The sequence below is a fragment of the Alligator sinensis genome, unplaced genomic scaffold (assembly GCF_000455745.1).
Source record: "Alligator sinensis unplaced genomic scaffold, ASM45574v1 scaffold111_1, whole genome shotgun sequence".
In the NCBI taxonomy this organism is placed as follows: Eukaryota; Metazoa; Chordata; order Crocodylia; family Alligatoridae; genus Alligator; species Alligator sinensis.
The window spans coordinates 2,256,218-2,269,331 of NW_005841875.1; the positions used below are offsets into that span (position 1 = coordinate 2,256,218).

The window sequence follows — 13,114 nt, forward strand, 5'->3', positions numbered from 1 at the left end:
AGAGAGGGGGGGGGGGGGGGGGGGGGCGCATTTGAGGCATTAATAAAAATTAGGGAACTTCTGGAGGTGAAACCATAGAAGCCCTTAATATGATATTTCGAATTGTTACATTGCACAAATTCTTTAAGTACTGCCCAACTTCATATACGAAAATATCTGCAACCCTGGGAACTATATATGAGAGACTTGAAGCAAACTGGCTTGTAGAACACAGTTATATGTATATGAAGAAGCAAGGGATTGTTAAAACTAGACTTTCAAGGATGGCTATTTACTTCTAAGATACTGATACCTATAGAAAAGCAAAAAGGCGAGCTCAGAGCAATACTGGATTTATATGAAAGGATGTTAACTGATGAGTGTCAAGAAATGCTTACAAATAAAATAGTGTGTACCTGCTCACTGATTCCTGTTCCTCCATAGACACACACAACTCTAAGTCCCAGAGTCTTTGAGAACTTCTTACACTCCTTGGTAATCTGCAAAGCCAACTCTCGAGTCGGGGTCATGATAACAGCTGAAAAAGAAAAATATTAGAACCCACAGAACAAGAAATGTAATTGATGCTATTAATGACACAGTAAAACAAAATATTTTATAGTGACGTTTTAACCACCCCCAGTACAGTAATACAATTTTAATGCAATTTACTTTTGTGTCCAGTTTAAAACCCTTATTTCAAGAGCACTGCAGTAGTTGAGCCTGTGATGGAGGAAAGAAAAAAAACATGACCAGATCTCCAGTAACATGAAAGAAAATTCTTCCTCTCCAACATATGGAAACGTGCTGTCGACTCTAATGCAAATGTTCCTAATGGATAAATCACACCACAAAAGTAGCAAGTGGCTTGCTGAAATGACAGAATCTTCAATGGTTACGAGCAAAGAAATGTCTCTCAGGGCTAGCAGATAGTTCTGAAATAAATCTCCAAGAGAGGAAGTGAAGACCTCTCTTAAGACCTTGCTGTGTGCGCAAAAAAAATCCGACAAAACAGATCAAGAGTTCTGTACTTCATATCCTGAAACCAAGCAAGAGACCGAAGCTGACTTACAGTCATAAGTCAGCCCCGGTCCCACATCCAGTGAAAAAATATAAAGCAGCAAATTTCCCTGTCATTCCTCATGCTAAGCTGTTATAAGTAAGGTATATGTTGGGGGGGGGAGGGGAGGGGAATGGAGACAGATGCACAGTAATTTCACCTGCCAGCTCAAAGCTTAAACACTGAGCTGTACTGAGAGAAAAGATATTTTTGGCTGGTTCTTCTAGAACTCTGAAGAGTCCAACCAAGTTAGCAAGACTATCCACATGCCTATCTGTGGAAAACAGAAAGTAGCCCCCAAATTGCACATTGGTAAATGGCATTTAAAACACCTGAATGCATTTTTACTGGTCATGGTATTTCTTAACCATAACTAGATTATTTACAATACACACAGATCTCATTAGTGAATTAGCCCAATGCAGTTTTTTAAACATCAACATACCTAACTTTAAAAAAAAGCATAAATGTGTCACTATCTGAAAACAAAAGATATGTACCTATTGGACCTTCTCCTTCTTCTAACGACCTCTGATCCATAATATGCCTGAACATAGGCAAAAGAAATGCAATGGTCTTTCCACTTCCTGTTTTAGCAATGCCAATCAGGTCACGTCCATTCATAATTGCTGGGATAGCCTGGGCTTGGATGGGTGTGGGCTTTTCATAGCCATGTCTTCAAGAGAGAAAAACAAAGCACAGTTAGAACAAAAGAATGTTGTGAATGATATAAATCGCATATACTTTTGCTGGAAAGATTTCTATGTTCTACTTAAGCAGAAGTCTCGGTGGCATGCAAAAATACAGCACAAAAATAGAGAACTTAAAAATGTGTTACATAATTGATGGGAAAGACTAGTTCCTAATAACTGTCCAATACACCGATCCTAAGTGAGCACCTACCAAACAATTTTTAAATACCTCCTAAGGGTTAATGTACAATGAGAAAAAGAGAGAGTCAAACTGTAACACCTTGGCCTGAAGACCTCATTCCCTGTAGACACAAAAGAACATAAACTATAGATATTTTTTGTTGATAAATTTCTCACTTACTTTTTGAGGGAATTGAGAATTTTCATAGAAATACCACATTGTACCCAGGTTTTGATTGGTTTGGGGCAGCCTTTCCCCTTGACTGTAATTCCCTCCATTTCCAGCCTGTACACATTCACCTCTGAAATGCACATTAATATACAATTAAACAAACTCTAAGCAAGTGGGATTTCTAGACTCAAAACAGCCCCCCCAGAACTTTTCAGAATGTAGCAGCACACCATTTTAGAAACTAACATATTATGGATATTACAATATAAACATCTGCATTCAATAATGAATCGATATGTTGTTAACTGATTTTTATTATATTCACCCCATCGGCTGGTGGCAGGGAAAGCCCCACTAGCTCAACCTGGCCCAGTGCATGCTTGCTCCCAGGACAGCAGTGGACTCCCCACATACGGCTCCAAGTCACTGATGAGAATCAGGAACCAGTGGGGCAAGTTCTTCCTTTAGATCCCCACCGCAACCTGCCTTGAACTCCAGACCTAACAGACAGAGTCTGGGGGGACAGCCAGCAGGGACAAGACACTGGGCTACACATGCAGCACATGGAGAGCACTGAGGGGGTGGGAGTAGCAGGGGGTAGACAGTAGGATACGCGAAGGTGGAGAGGAAACACCAGGGCGTGCCATGGCACTGACACTGACACTGCTGCGGGGTGACACCATGCAGTGTACCTCAGTTTTCAGGAGGCACATTTAGACCAAACTGAGAACTGGCTGCAACAGAAATGCACCTGCCTGTACTGCATCAGGCAGGCACCCTAATTCTCCTGCGGCTCTTCCCAGTGCAGCTCTGATCTGCCTTCTGCAAACCAAGGCGCACGGGGCAGTTTCCCTCCATGGTGGCAGCAGCCTGGAGACAGATGCTGCTGCCAGCCATCAGGTAGAACTGCCATGCATCTCAGTTTTTTGGAAAGCCCAACCAGGAAAAGCTGCAGGAGAAACGGCACATCTGCCTAATGCAATGCAGACAGTCATGCCTTTCTGTGCAGCTCTTCCTGGTTTAGCTGTGACATGTCTAGGTACACAGGGCAGTTCCTCCCCAGCGTTGCAGCACCTCTGGCAAGTTCTTGCAGCACCACAGTTGAGAACCACTGTTCTAAGCATTTCTCAATATCCTTCTCAGTCTGCTTGAAACCTGCAGTCTAAAAAGGTGACAGATTTTTTGCAGCATAGAAACAAAATTTAGCCTGCCAGAGACACAGATGCGGGGTCTGTACAAGAAACCATATTACACTGACAATGGGCAGCCCACAAACATGACAACATGAAATAATCCATAACAACCACTGATCTCAGTTGTTTCAACTTCACTCCTTCCCTGCCCTGCCAGATCAGTCTCCAGGATCTCCCTTTTGTCCTTCAATTCTTCTCTGTAGCTCATAATTGGGTTGCTCTGAAGCCAGCTATTCTCAGATTACTGTCTGTAGATCGTTTCCCAATGGTTCACTACATTTTTGCTTTACGTGGAAAGGGTAAGACCTAGAGAATTCACTGGTGCCTTACACAACAACGTTTCACAGACATTTTCTTTCATTGCAAATATCCTAAAATGCTCCATTATCATCTGTCATTACCTTCTGGGGTCATTTTAGCAAGCTCTGGAACTTCAACGTAGAAATTTTTCCTGAAGGGCTCATACTCTATCTTTCCATGATCCACTGGTTCTAGCAACTTCCTCTGTTTGGTCTGATAGCCTGTTAAGGCAGTCTGAAGATCAACTTCTTCCTCTTCTGAAGAATACTAAAGAATACGTTTTAAATCATATAGCAATTTATTTAGTAAAAACCTTCTAGAAGCATATGTTTAGCTCACTGACACAGTAAGAGAACGTTATCTTTCTCTCAAACCCAGCTAGGACAGTTGGCTTTTCAAGCTCTACAGACCACCCACAGCTGACAGATTTATGTCCCTGCTGCAAACCCTGGGGTGATTGCAATTCATGAAGGCACACAGAAGCCAACTCTAAGCTACATGCATGTGTCAACTCTGCCATAGCAGAGTTCAGCATAGGCTAACTGCCCAAGGTACTTACCCGGCCTAACAAGTAGACCTTACATATCTTGCTGAGTTCTGAGCTGCTACAGCTACACTCCTAGCGGTCCTAACTGAACACCCAGACAAAACAGCAACATAGATAAATTACTAGTCAGATGTACAACTACCATTCACAAGACAAATTACCCTCATACACACATCTTATTAGCTATGTGTCAGGTCAGCTAAGTTCACTCACGTGAATATCTCAACTCCCAATTATATCAAACAGTCAGCACGCTAAACAACCCAAACCTTCCAAACAACTGTCTGCATAAGAACATGCAAGCGTGGTTCTTTTTGTTATTTTAAACTACAGCACTGATGGATATTATACATGGTCAGGTACATTCTGCCTAGCTTCGAGCAGTCCAGCCAAGTCAGCAAGACTATCCACATGCCTAATATACTGGGACTTCTTTTTCTAAGACAAAAACCCCTTTTCCCAGGAGACACCAAACACTTTCCAATTACCTCCATTGCATCTTGGTCATTCTCCATCAGCTCCCCTTTCTTCTTTTCTGATTCTACAGCTGCCTTTTTGGTTGTCACCACAGTCACTACTTTGGTAACAGTTGGTCCAGATTTCTAGCAAAATAGTTAAAGAAAACCATTATATTACATGTACCACCGAAATATGCTGTGCAAAATATAACAATTCTGTATACTTCCAAATGCATTAGCTCAACTTTGCTCCTAGTTCTTCAGATGAAACTTCAATAGGGTTAATATTAAAAATCTAATTTGTGGAGACTAGGGTTAAGGTGAGCAGGTACCATTATTTAGCTCTTGCTTGTTGGAATGGTTTTTTTTCCCCTGAAATGTATTTTTCAACAGCATTTTCCTACATCATAATGTTAGCACTATGCTCGAGAAGACGGAAACACAAGAAAATGAACCTATTTTACCTTTTCACTCCCACCTCCACCCTTCACACTTCTCATATTGAACTTTTTGACCTCTTCTTTAACTTCTTCCATGTAAGCATCCAGAGGGTCTAATTCTTCATCTTCCACCTCCATGCCTTCTTTTTCTCCTTCTGCAGTTTCCTCCTCATCATCTAGTTAGAGGGAGAGAAATATTTTTTCCTATTGGATGTTTTTGTTTAAAAAAGAAACAGTGTGGGGATTTTGTTATGGTTTAGTATAATGCAGATTTATGGAATCTTAATAAAGGCGAAAGCTCAACAACTGGGAAGCATTTATTGTAAAAGGTATAATGCACAGAATACCATGAGGATAGGTGAAAAATCTCTTTCAAAGGTCAGCCTGACTGGGAGGTAAAAAAGGAACCGTGGGCCAAAGATCAGCCCAGGAAAAGGATTCTTCCTTATGCCATCCAAGGACTTGGACACCAGTTGCAGGAACCCCAAAATACTGAGCCACCGCTCACCACAGGTACTACACATGGACTCCTCTCCATGGCAAAACAAGCCCTGGAAAAACAAACACCACATCTGGGGTGCCAGCATAGCCAGCATGCCTCCACAACCCCAGAAGCCAGAACTCTAAATCCAGAAATCAACATTTAGAGCAATGTACATTCCTTCCCTGGTGATATGCAAGTGGAAGATTCTCCTGGGCCTGAAAATGACACATGGCAGAGGATGAAATTTGCTGTGCTAAGACAGGAGGTCATCAGTACCTGGTCCATTTAGCTACAAGTTTAGTGTGGTTAGAAAAGTAGCAATTGTCAGTTCACAAACAAGTGCTGAAACCACAGCATTTGAAGCTTTTTTTAAAAAAAAACTGGGAGAGAAGGGGAAAAAGAAAAAAAAATATATCCACATATGTCAGTGAACTGCTCATTATGTCACATAACTAACTTGTATAGCTGCCCAATAATTGGTGGGTTAACTCTGTCCTTTCTTCCATTCCCAAAACCAGAGCTTGCTGGTCTCATTTATTGTTTCCTAACTGTTTGTGGCCATGAACAAAACTATTTCACTACAACACATTCAACAAAAGTAGCTGAGAAATTTTAAAATCAAATGAAACAATACAAAGCTAAGTTTATTGTTAGGGGTAAAAGCTGACTTTGTTTAATTATTATGTAAAATCAAAATTTTAAAATACCATCATCATCTTCTAAGCTCCATTTTTTCCCCTGTTTCATTTCTTCAATTTCTTTTTTCAGTTCTCCGATGTTTTCCATAGCCTTCTTGCGCTGTTCTTCCCTCCATTTCTCTACTCTCTCTTTTCTTTTTCTCATTTCCTCCTCCAGTTTGTTCTGATCAAAGTTCTGAGAGAAAAAAACAACCAACTCAAAGATTATTGCTCTGATCCTGCACTCCTTCATACAACTCGCCATCAGATCAGTGGCAGTTTTACTGGAAATACGGGATGCAAGTCTGGCCTCCATAAAACCTATATCAACAGAAGTTAAACTTATTATAGAAGGAAAGAAAATACTGATGTTAACTGTAACACTTGAATATAAAACATCACATCTAGTGCCAGATGGTCCTACGGATAGATCTTTCCAAACCAATACTCCTGAACCAGTTGCTCAGTCATTTAGGAAAAGTATACTACAGCAATAGTTCTCAACCTTTTTCCTTTTTTGGTCTGTGAGCCAGTAAAAGGCCAAAAGAGTTCTCTTACCATCCACTATTTCCCATAATCCTTTGAATTAAAAAAAGCAGCTCTGACTAGTTTATGGATAGAGGAGTCTGAGGTCAGAGTGCTGGTGGAGGAAGCACATGTTGTGGAATAGGTTGGGTGGGGATTCTGGTTTTAGGGCTCTGGTGCTGACGTACAAAGATAGAGGGTTGCCCTTGAGACAGTTTCTTTCCCCTGGAAAGGAGCAGTGTCCATAACTGGAGAGGTGCTCTAGGCTTGGGAAAATAACAGCAGTGGATTGAGCTCCTTCCTCTTCTTCCCTGGTCTCTTTCTGGGTTACTTTTCAGCTCCTCAGTCAATCACAAGAAAGTGACATAATGAGCTCACAACCAGCTGGTAAGTTTGCATCCAGTAGGCTGAGGTGGTCAGCCTTAAGGGGAAAATGTTTATGTCAAATAGTAGGAGTCCATCCTACTACCCAAGCTACAGTAATTAACCCCCTCACACTCACAAGAACATTGCCCAGACCTAAAAAGGGATTATCTGAAGTTGTTTTTCTTTCCAATTACAATAAATCCTATCTAAATGTATTCTAATGCTACAGCGTTTATGAAAGCTCCTGTTTAACTGATACAAGTTTCTCTCTCAGTGGCAGATTTATACATACATTAACCTCTTTATCCTTTTCTTCTTCTTTGTCCTCTTTCTCTTTTTTCTTTTCCTTGGAAACTTCTACACCTTCTGTCTTTTCTTTAGATCTTGATCTGAAAGGGGAAAATCAAAGATGTATGACAGACTTTCACAAAGTGTTCCAGCTTTTCTTTTTCTGCTGGACAGAATCACTGCCATTAACACTATGCATAGGCTTATACTTTTTAAATGCTTTTGAGAGTATGTATCACTTCACAGCAAATCTCTCCATTTCATGGAAATAATTCCCATAACTGCCAGATATGTAGAATCTATTAGGACCCATTGATTCATACACTCTGGTTCTGTTCTTCTCATTTATTTCTGGGAGGAAGTTGCAGACTTCGTTTCCAAACACTTACAGTTGATACTCTAGTGGCTCCACAGTTTATTTTACACCTCTTTGAATACAGCAGTTAGAATACAGATACTCAGAAATTCTTGCCTGTTACACTTCTAATGGCAAAGTGATCTAGCACTTTGCCCTAGAAATGCAAGTTCCCCCTGAGGATAGGCTACTGCCTGAAAGACATAAAAACACCTCCCCTCCAGGAAAGGCTACCTATAAACTGAATGCAACACACAGACATGCATTTGATATTAAATCCATTTATCACAAATTTTACTGTGCCTACCTCCTCCCAATAAAAAGTAGATGACTCCAATCTAAACATCTAAACTCAGAATAATAAATGTAAAATTCCTTTTACTCAATTAAATCTTATTAAGGTTTTTCATAGCCCACTGGGCTATTTTAATGCAAACCATATGCTTATTTTACAAGACATTTTATGTCATTCCAACTTCTCCAAGTACAATTCTTGTGATCTCATGATTAAAATACTGGATTGTCATCAACCTGCTTATTCTATATAAACATCAGCGTGACAGTTTACATGCTTTTAAATTATTTTACAACTTGACTCTTTGCAATTATACTGTAAATTCCAGTAAGAAGTTATTTAAAATGGCAAATGACCTGAAGTTAAGTTTTACTTTATTTCTAACCCAGTGTAAAAAGAGATCAAACTTCACCACTTCACTGTGACTATTTAGTAGTCAGTTCATTTGAATGTAAACTCCCAATGGTAGGGCCCTTGTCTAATTCATGTTCTATATCAGTGGGGGCCAACCTTTATGGCAGGCATGCCACAAATTAGCCCCACACCCTCCCCAAATGTCTCTCTGATCCCATTCCTCTGTCCAATATGCTGCTATGTCTTCTGCTTCCTGCCTTATCTTCCACTGTGTTGCCTGTCCCCTCCCTGGTCCAGTGTGCCACAGACAGAGGCTGCCCATGCCATTTGTGGCACCCCTGTTCTACTTGGTGCTGAGCACACAGGCAGTGTTCAACAAACAGTTAAGAAACATGTACAAGTTTGATCCTAGCCTATATCATGGATTTCTCCAATGTGTTATACCACAGACTTATCTATTGGCATGGATACCACAGAAAAACAGCTCTCAAATACTACTGGTTCACATACCACCTTCTCAAAAAACTGCTGAAATGTCAAGCTCAGGTATCACTACTGGCACACACAACAACAGTGTGAGAAACCCTGCCTCTTCTTTCATTACTATTCTGAATCCATTGCTATTAATGCCTCTCATCCCGTTATTAAAAGAAAAATATATACATCTCCAAAATAAATAATCAATCTGCAAGAGAACAGTGGGAAGAAGGAGTCAAACAATTCATAAGTGGGAACCAGTACTTGGGGTGAATTATGTGACAGATCAAATGCCAATCATCCAAGAATTTATGATTACAAATTATTTTTCACAAAACCTTTTGAATTTTAATATTGATCATGAGAAACAGAGTTCAACTGACTTTTCAGAGGGGACAAACTAAGTTGACAATAGAGCCAGAAATACAGCCCACATCCCAGATGAAGTCAGCAACTGGCAGGGAGCAAATATGTCCTCATTAGAAGCTTGCTGCCCCTTATAAAGATATGCCATGTCTACAAAATACAATAATGGCAAGCATTAAATAATATTACCTTTTTTGCCAAATGTGTTAAATCTTTCCAGATGGCCTATTTTATTCTCCAACAAATGTGGAGGGTTTCCACTGGATTCTCTCTCTCTCTGATTACTGAGGACCAATGTCCACAGAAGAGAAATGAGTCCATTTCAGTTTCTGCAACTGAAAGATTAACCTAATGCATGAACTAGCCCTCTGCATGGGCTTTCTGAGTACATTTCTGGACCAGTGACAGTTAATTATCTGGGAAGATCCTCTAACAGCTGCCAATAGCTTAAGAAGCTGATGAGGTCATGGATTTGTAAAACAAATATAACTATGCAACATACAAAGGGGCTGTCAGTCACTTGGATGAAAGACTCAGTGTCCTTTTGCAAACTTACACATAAGGAAAGGAGATCTCTCCTGGGAAAAGACCTCTGCATGCCATTGTTAACAGTAAAAAAAAAAGTTTCCTGACTAAAAGAATAATTACAGGAAGAGGCAAACTCATTTAATATTAGCTAAATCCTCTATCTGGCAACTATAGCCAGGACCTGCAGAAACAGAGACTATGGTAAGTTTTCATCATGCCTTGTTACTGGGACAGCAGTTATATCAGTGAATGCTAGTACCTGTTTTCTGTTTTCTTGTTCTTGCCAGGACTGGGGGTTCGGGACCGTCTACCTCTACTTCTGCTTCTGGATCGTCTCCTATCCCGACTCCGTGTTCTTCTCCTCTCTCTGCTCCGTTCTCGCTCTCTGCTTCTGGACCGTCTGCCGCAGGAGAAAAAAATGTTTTATTTAGCATTCCATACACATGGCTGTCATTTTTTTTTAAATATAAAAACATACTTGTGTTGAGGAAAACATGACGTAAGTTGGCCTGTTAAGAAGTGGGGGGAAGGAAAAATCATTTTCAGCAGTGCCCTGCCAAAGGAAGCTAAGAACCATGAAGACCAGAAACAGAGTTACAAAATCCAGCTACAGTATATTTTTCCACTGGGTGATAAACTTAACCCGTGTGACACTTACTAGCCAACGCTTTACCTAATTTCACACCTGCCAGAGGCAGCCATGACAAGTAACCACAGCAAGTGAAACATCACAGGTAGAACATCCCTCACAGAAGGGCAGATACTTTGATTCACTTTCTTAAAGACGTACTGCAACGTGTACCTTGGGCGCTTCCTCTCCCGTGACCTTGATCTCCTCTTGTCCCTGCTGCGTGACCTCTCGCGCCGACGTTCTCGTTCTCTGCTTCTAGAACGTCTGTCTTCTCCGCGTTTTGCTCTTTTGTCGGATGGAGAACGACTCCTGGAGCGGCTGCCAGAACGTCCCCGTGAAGCGGAGCGCTTCCGATAGTGCCTATGTTGTGGTAAGTGCACAAAATCAAGTCAAGATTCACAGGAGAACAAGTTAAAAGCATCTGTTGCATTTAGAACCGGGTCCTCTCTAAGGAAAGAACCAATTTTTAAAAAGCCTTTACTGCTCCTGCAAAACTGAACTAATGAACACATGTACTCCTCTGAAGTGATGGAAATGACTGGATTCCCTTGAAAGAGTTCTAACAAGATGGCATTGACAGAGCACAGCTCCTAATTGCAGCAGAGTTCCAAGAAGCATTTACTGGTGGTCCATCCATTTTGGTATATAAAAGATTAAAATTGCACATAATCATGCCTCGTGTGTCAGGGTTGACTGTGTAGTTTTGTAAAGACGTTAGACAATGGATTTGTATAGGATAGTTTGGATAGGGATGATCCTGCCTCAGGCAGGGGATTGGCCTAGATGACCTCTGGAGGTCCCTTCCAGCCCCGCTTCCCTATGATCTGTAAGGTTTGGGCAGTCATGCTCAGCTTATATAAATACCTCTATCCAAATACGTTAAGTCTTAGTTCCACAGAGCTGCTATCAAACTCTATGAAAAATATCATGTACTAGCAAGAGCATCTGTGATTTGATGGGCAGAGCACAGGGCTGGAGTCAGACTTGGACTGTATTTTTCTCAGTTACTGAGAGGCTGTGACCTAGAGCGAGTCAATTCACCCGTCTCCGCCTGCAAGGTTTTGCCCGCTTAGATTCTAAACGCTCCAAAATACGGACCGTCTCTCCATAAAACACAGCCCAGATCTGGGTTGGGACCCCTGTAATAAAACAGCAATCACTCAGACCAGAGCCTGCTTCAAGGTGTAAACCTTAACAGAGGAGCATGAGCATAGCAGAGCAGTTCGTGGCAAATATCTCTTATCCGAGGACTTGAAAATGCTTGCACTTTTATAATCTTACACAAGAGCAGAGGTAGGAATCACTGCACCCACTGCAGAAATGCAGATACCCATGGGGGTGTCTGTACTGTTTGAACTGCGGGTAGCAGAGACGCAGCTAACCTAGCTTCACGATAACTAACTTGTGTACCTGCAGCGGTCTCACCATGCAAACGGTGAATACTCACCCCATTCAGCGGCGAGTATTCAACCAATACCACTCCCTTAGCTAGCTACTTAAAGTTAGCTCAGGCACTGGAGCACCAACTGAAGCAAAGACATAGCTAACATGCAAACAGCGCTGTACAGGCAGTCCTCAACTTACAACGTTTCGCAATTACAACCTTTATAAATTGACACCCTATTTCAACTTTCTGACCCCAGTTTCAACTTTACAACGCTTGATTCGATGAGACGCCAAGCCAGCGAACAAGTTCGCGGTGTCACCTATCTCCCTGAAGAACATCTGTCCAAACTTCCTTGGACACTTTCTTTAAGAAAGCAAAAACCTGCACCAAGACCCCGGAGGAGACTCCAGCCAAGAGCCCTTCAGAAAGTCCAGCAAAGTCACCTCAAAGAAGTCCTTCCAAATCAATATGATTGCTATTTACCTTGATGTAGCTATATTACTCATCTATAACTGACTGAATACAAAATTTTGGGTTATTTTTCATGAAAATAGGGTACCCTTGGTTCAGGAACCAATCCCCCATTTATAACATTGTTTCCTATTGGAAAAAATCAGTTCCGAGTCACAACATTTCGACTTAAGACACGGTTTTCAGGAACCAGTCGTGTCCGAGGACTGCCTGTAATACTAGGCAGGAGTTCAAGGCAAACAGTAAAGCACTAAAATCAAATGGATTTAGACAGCACGTAGCTGCTTGCATTTTTGCCGGGAAAGAAGGATTAGCGCTCCGGTCGCCAGGAGCATTCAAACCGAATTCCCCTCCAAGGTGTGCGACCTTGGAAAGCCTGGCTTCCCCCACCCGCGCGCCTGCCTCGCACCCACACGCAGGCTTGTCGTGGTTCACAGCTGCAAAGCGGTATTTCAAGAGGCCGGATGGAGCGAGAGCAGGAAGGTGCGCCTGCCTCGCAGGGCAGCACCCAAATGAAGATCCACGGCTGCTGAGGAAGCGTCATTTAAAAGAGGGGAAAGAAGTGGTGGACCCGCAACCAGCCCTAGGAGGAGGAGGAGGACCCGGCCCCGCTCAGGGATGTCACCTCCCGACTCGGTGGCGCGCGGAGCAGCACCCCCCCACCCGACCACCCGCCCGCGCCCGGGCATCCTCAGTGGCAGGGAAGGCGGCGGCGGGGCCCTCGCGAGGTCACACCTCGGCTCCGCGCAGGACCGTGCCCTTAAAACATCTCCGAGGATGATCCCCCCCCGCCCCGGGCAGGTCGTTTCCCCTCAGATCCGGCCCGTGTGGGCCGACAGCGGCCTGCCCCGGCCGGAGAAGCGGGTCTCGCAGCGGCCCGGGGGCTGAG

The 13,114-nt window shown here is 42.5% G+C and overlaps 1 protein-coding gene across 1 annotated transcript in view; it reads right to left on the reverse strand.

The window, feature by feature from the left end:
- The window catches only part of DDX46 (DEAD-box helicase 46), a 28,510-nt gene extending 16,691 nt beyond the window's left edge, over window positions 1-11,819 (reverse strand). The window contains 11 exon segments of the mRNA XM_025196017.1: window positions 396-517; window positions 1,540-1,715; window positions 2,093-2,213; window positions 3,678-3,843; window positions 4,612-4,725; window positions 5,046-5,197; window positions 6,213-6,378; window positions 7,366-7,462; window positions 9,996-10,136; window positions 10,539-10,727; window positions 11,815-11,819. Of these exon segments, the coding sequence (XP_025051802.1) occupies window positions 396-517; window positions 1,540-1,715; window positions 2,093-2,213; window positions 3,678-3,843; window positions 4,612-4,725; window positions 5,046-5,197; window positions 6,213-6,378; window positions 7,366-7,462; window positions 9,996-10,136; window positions 10,539-10,727; window positions 11,815-11,819 (1,449 nt within the window).
- Window positions 11,820-13,114: the final 1,295 nt, after the last annotated feature.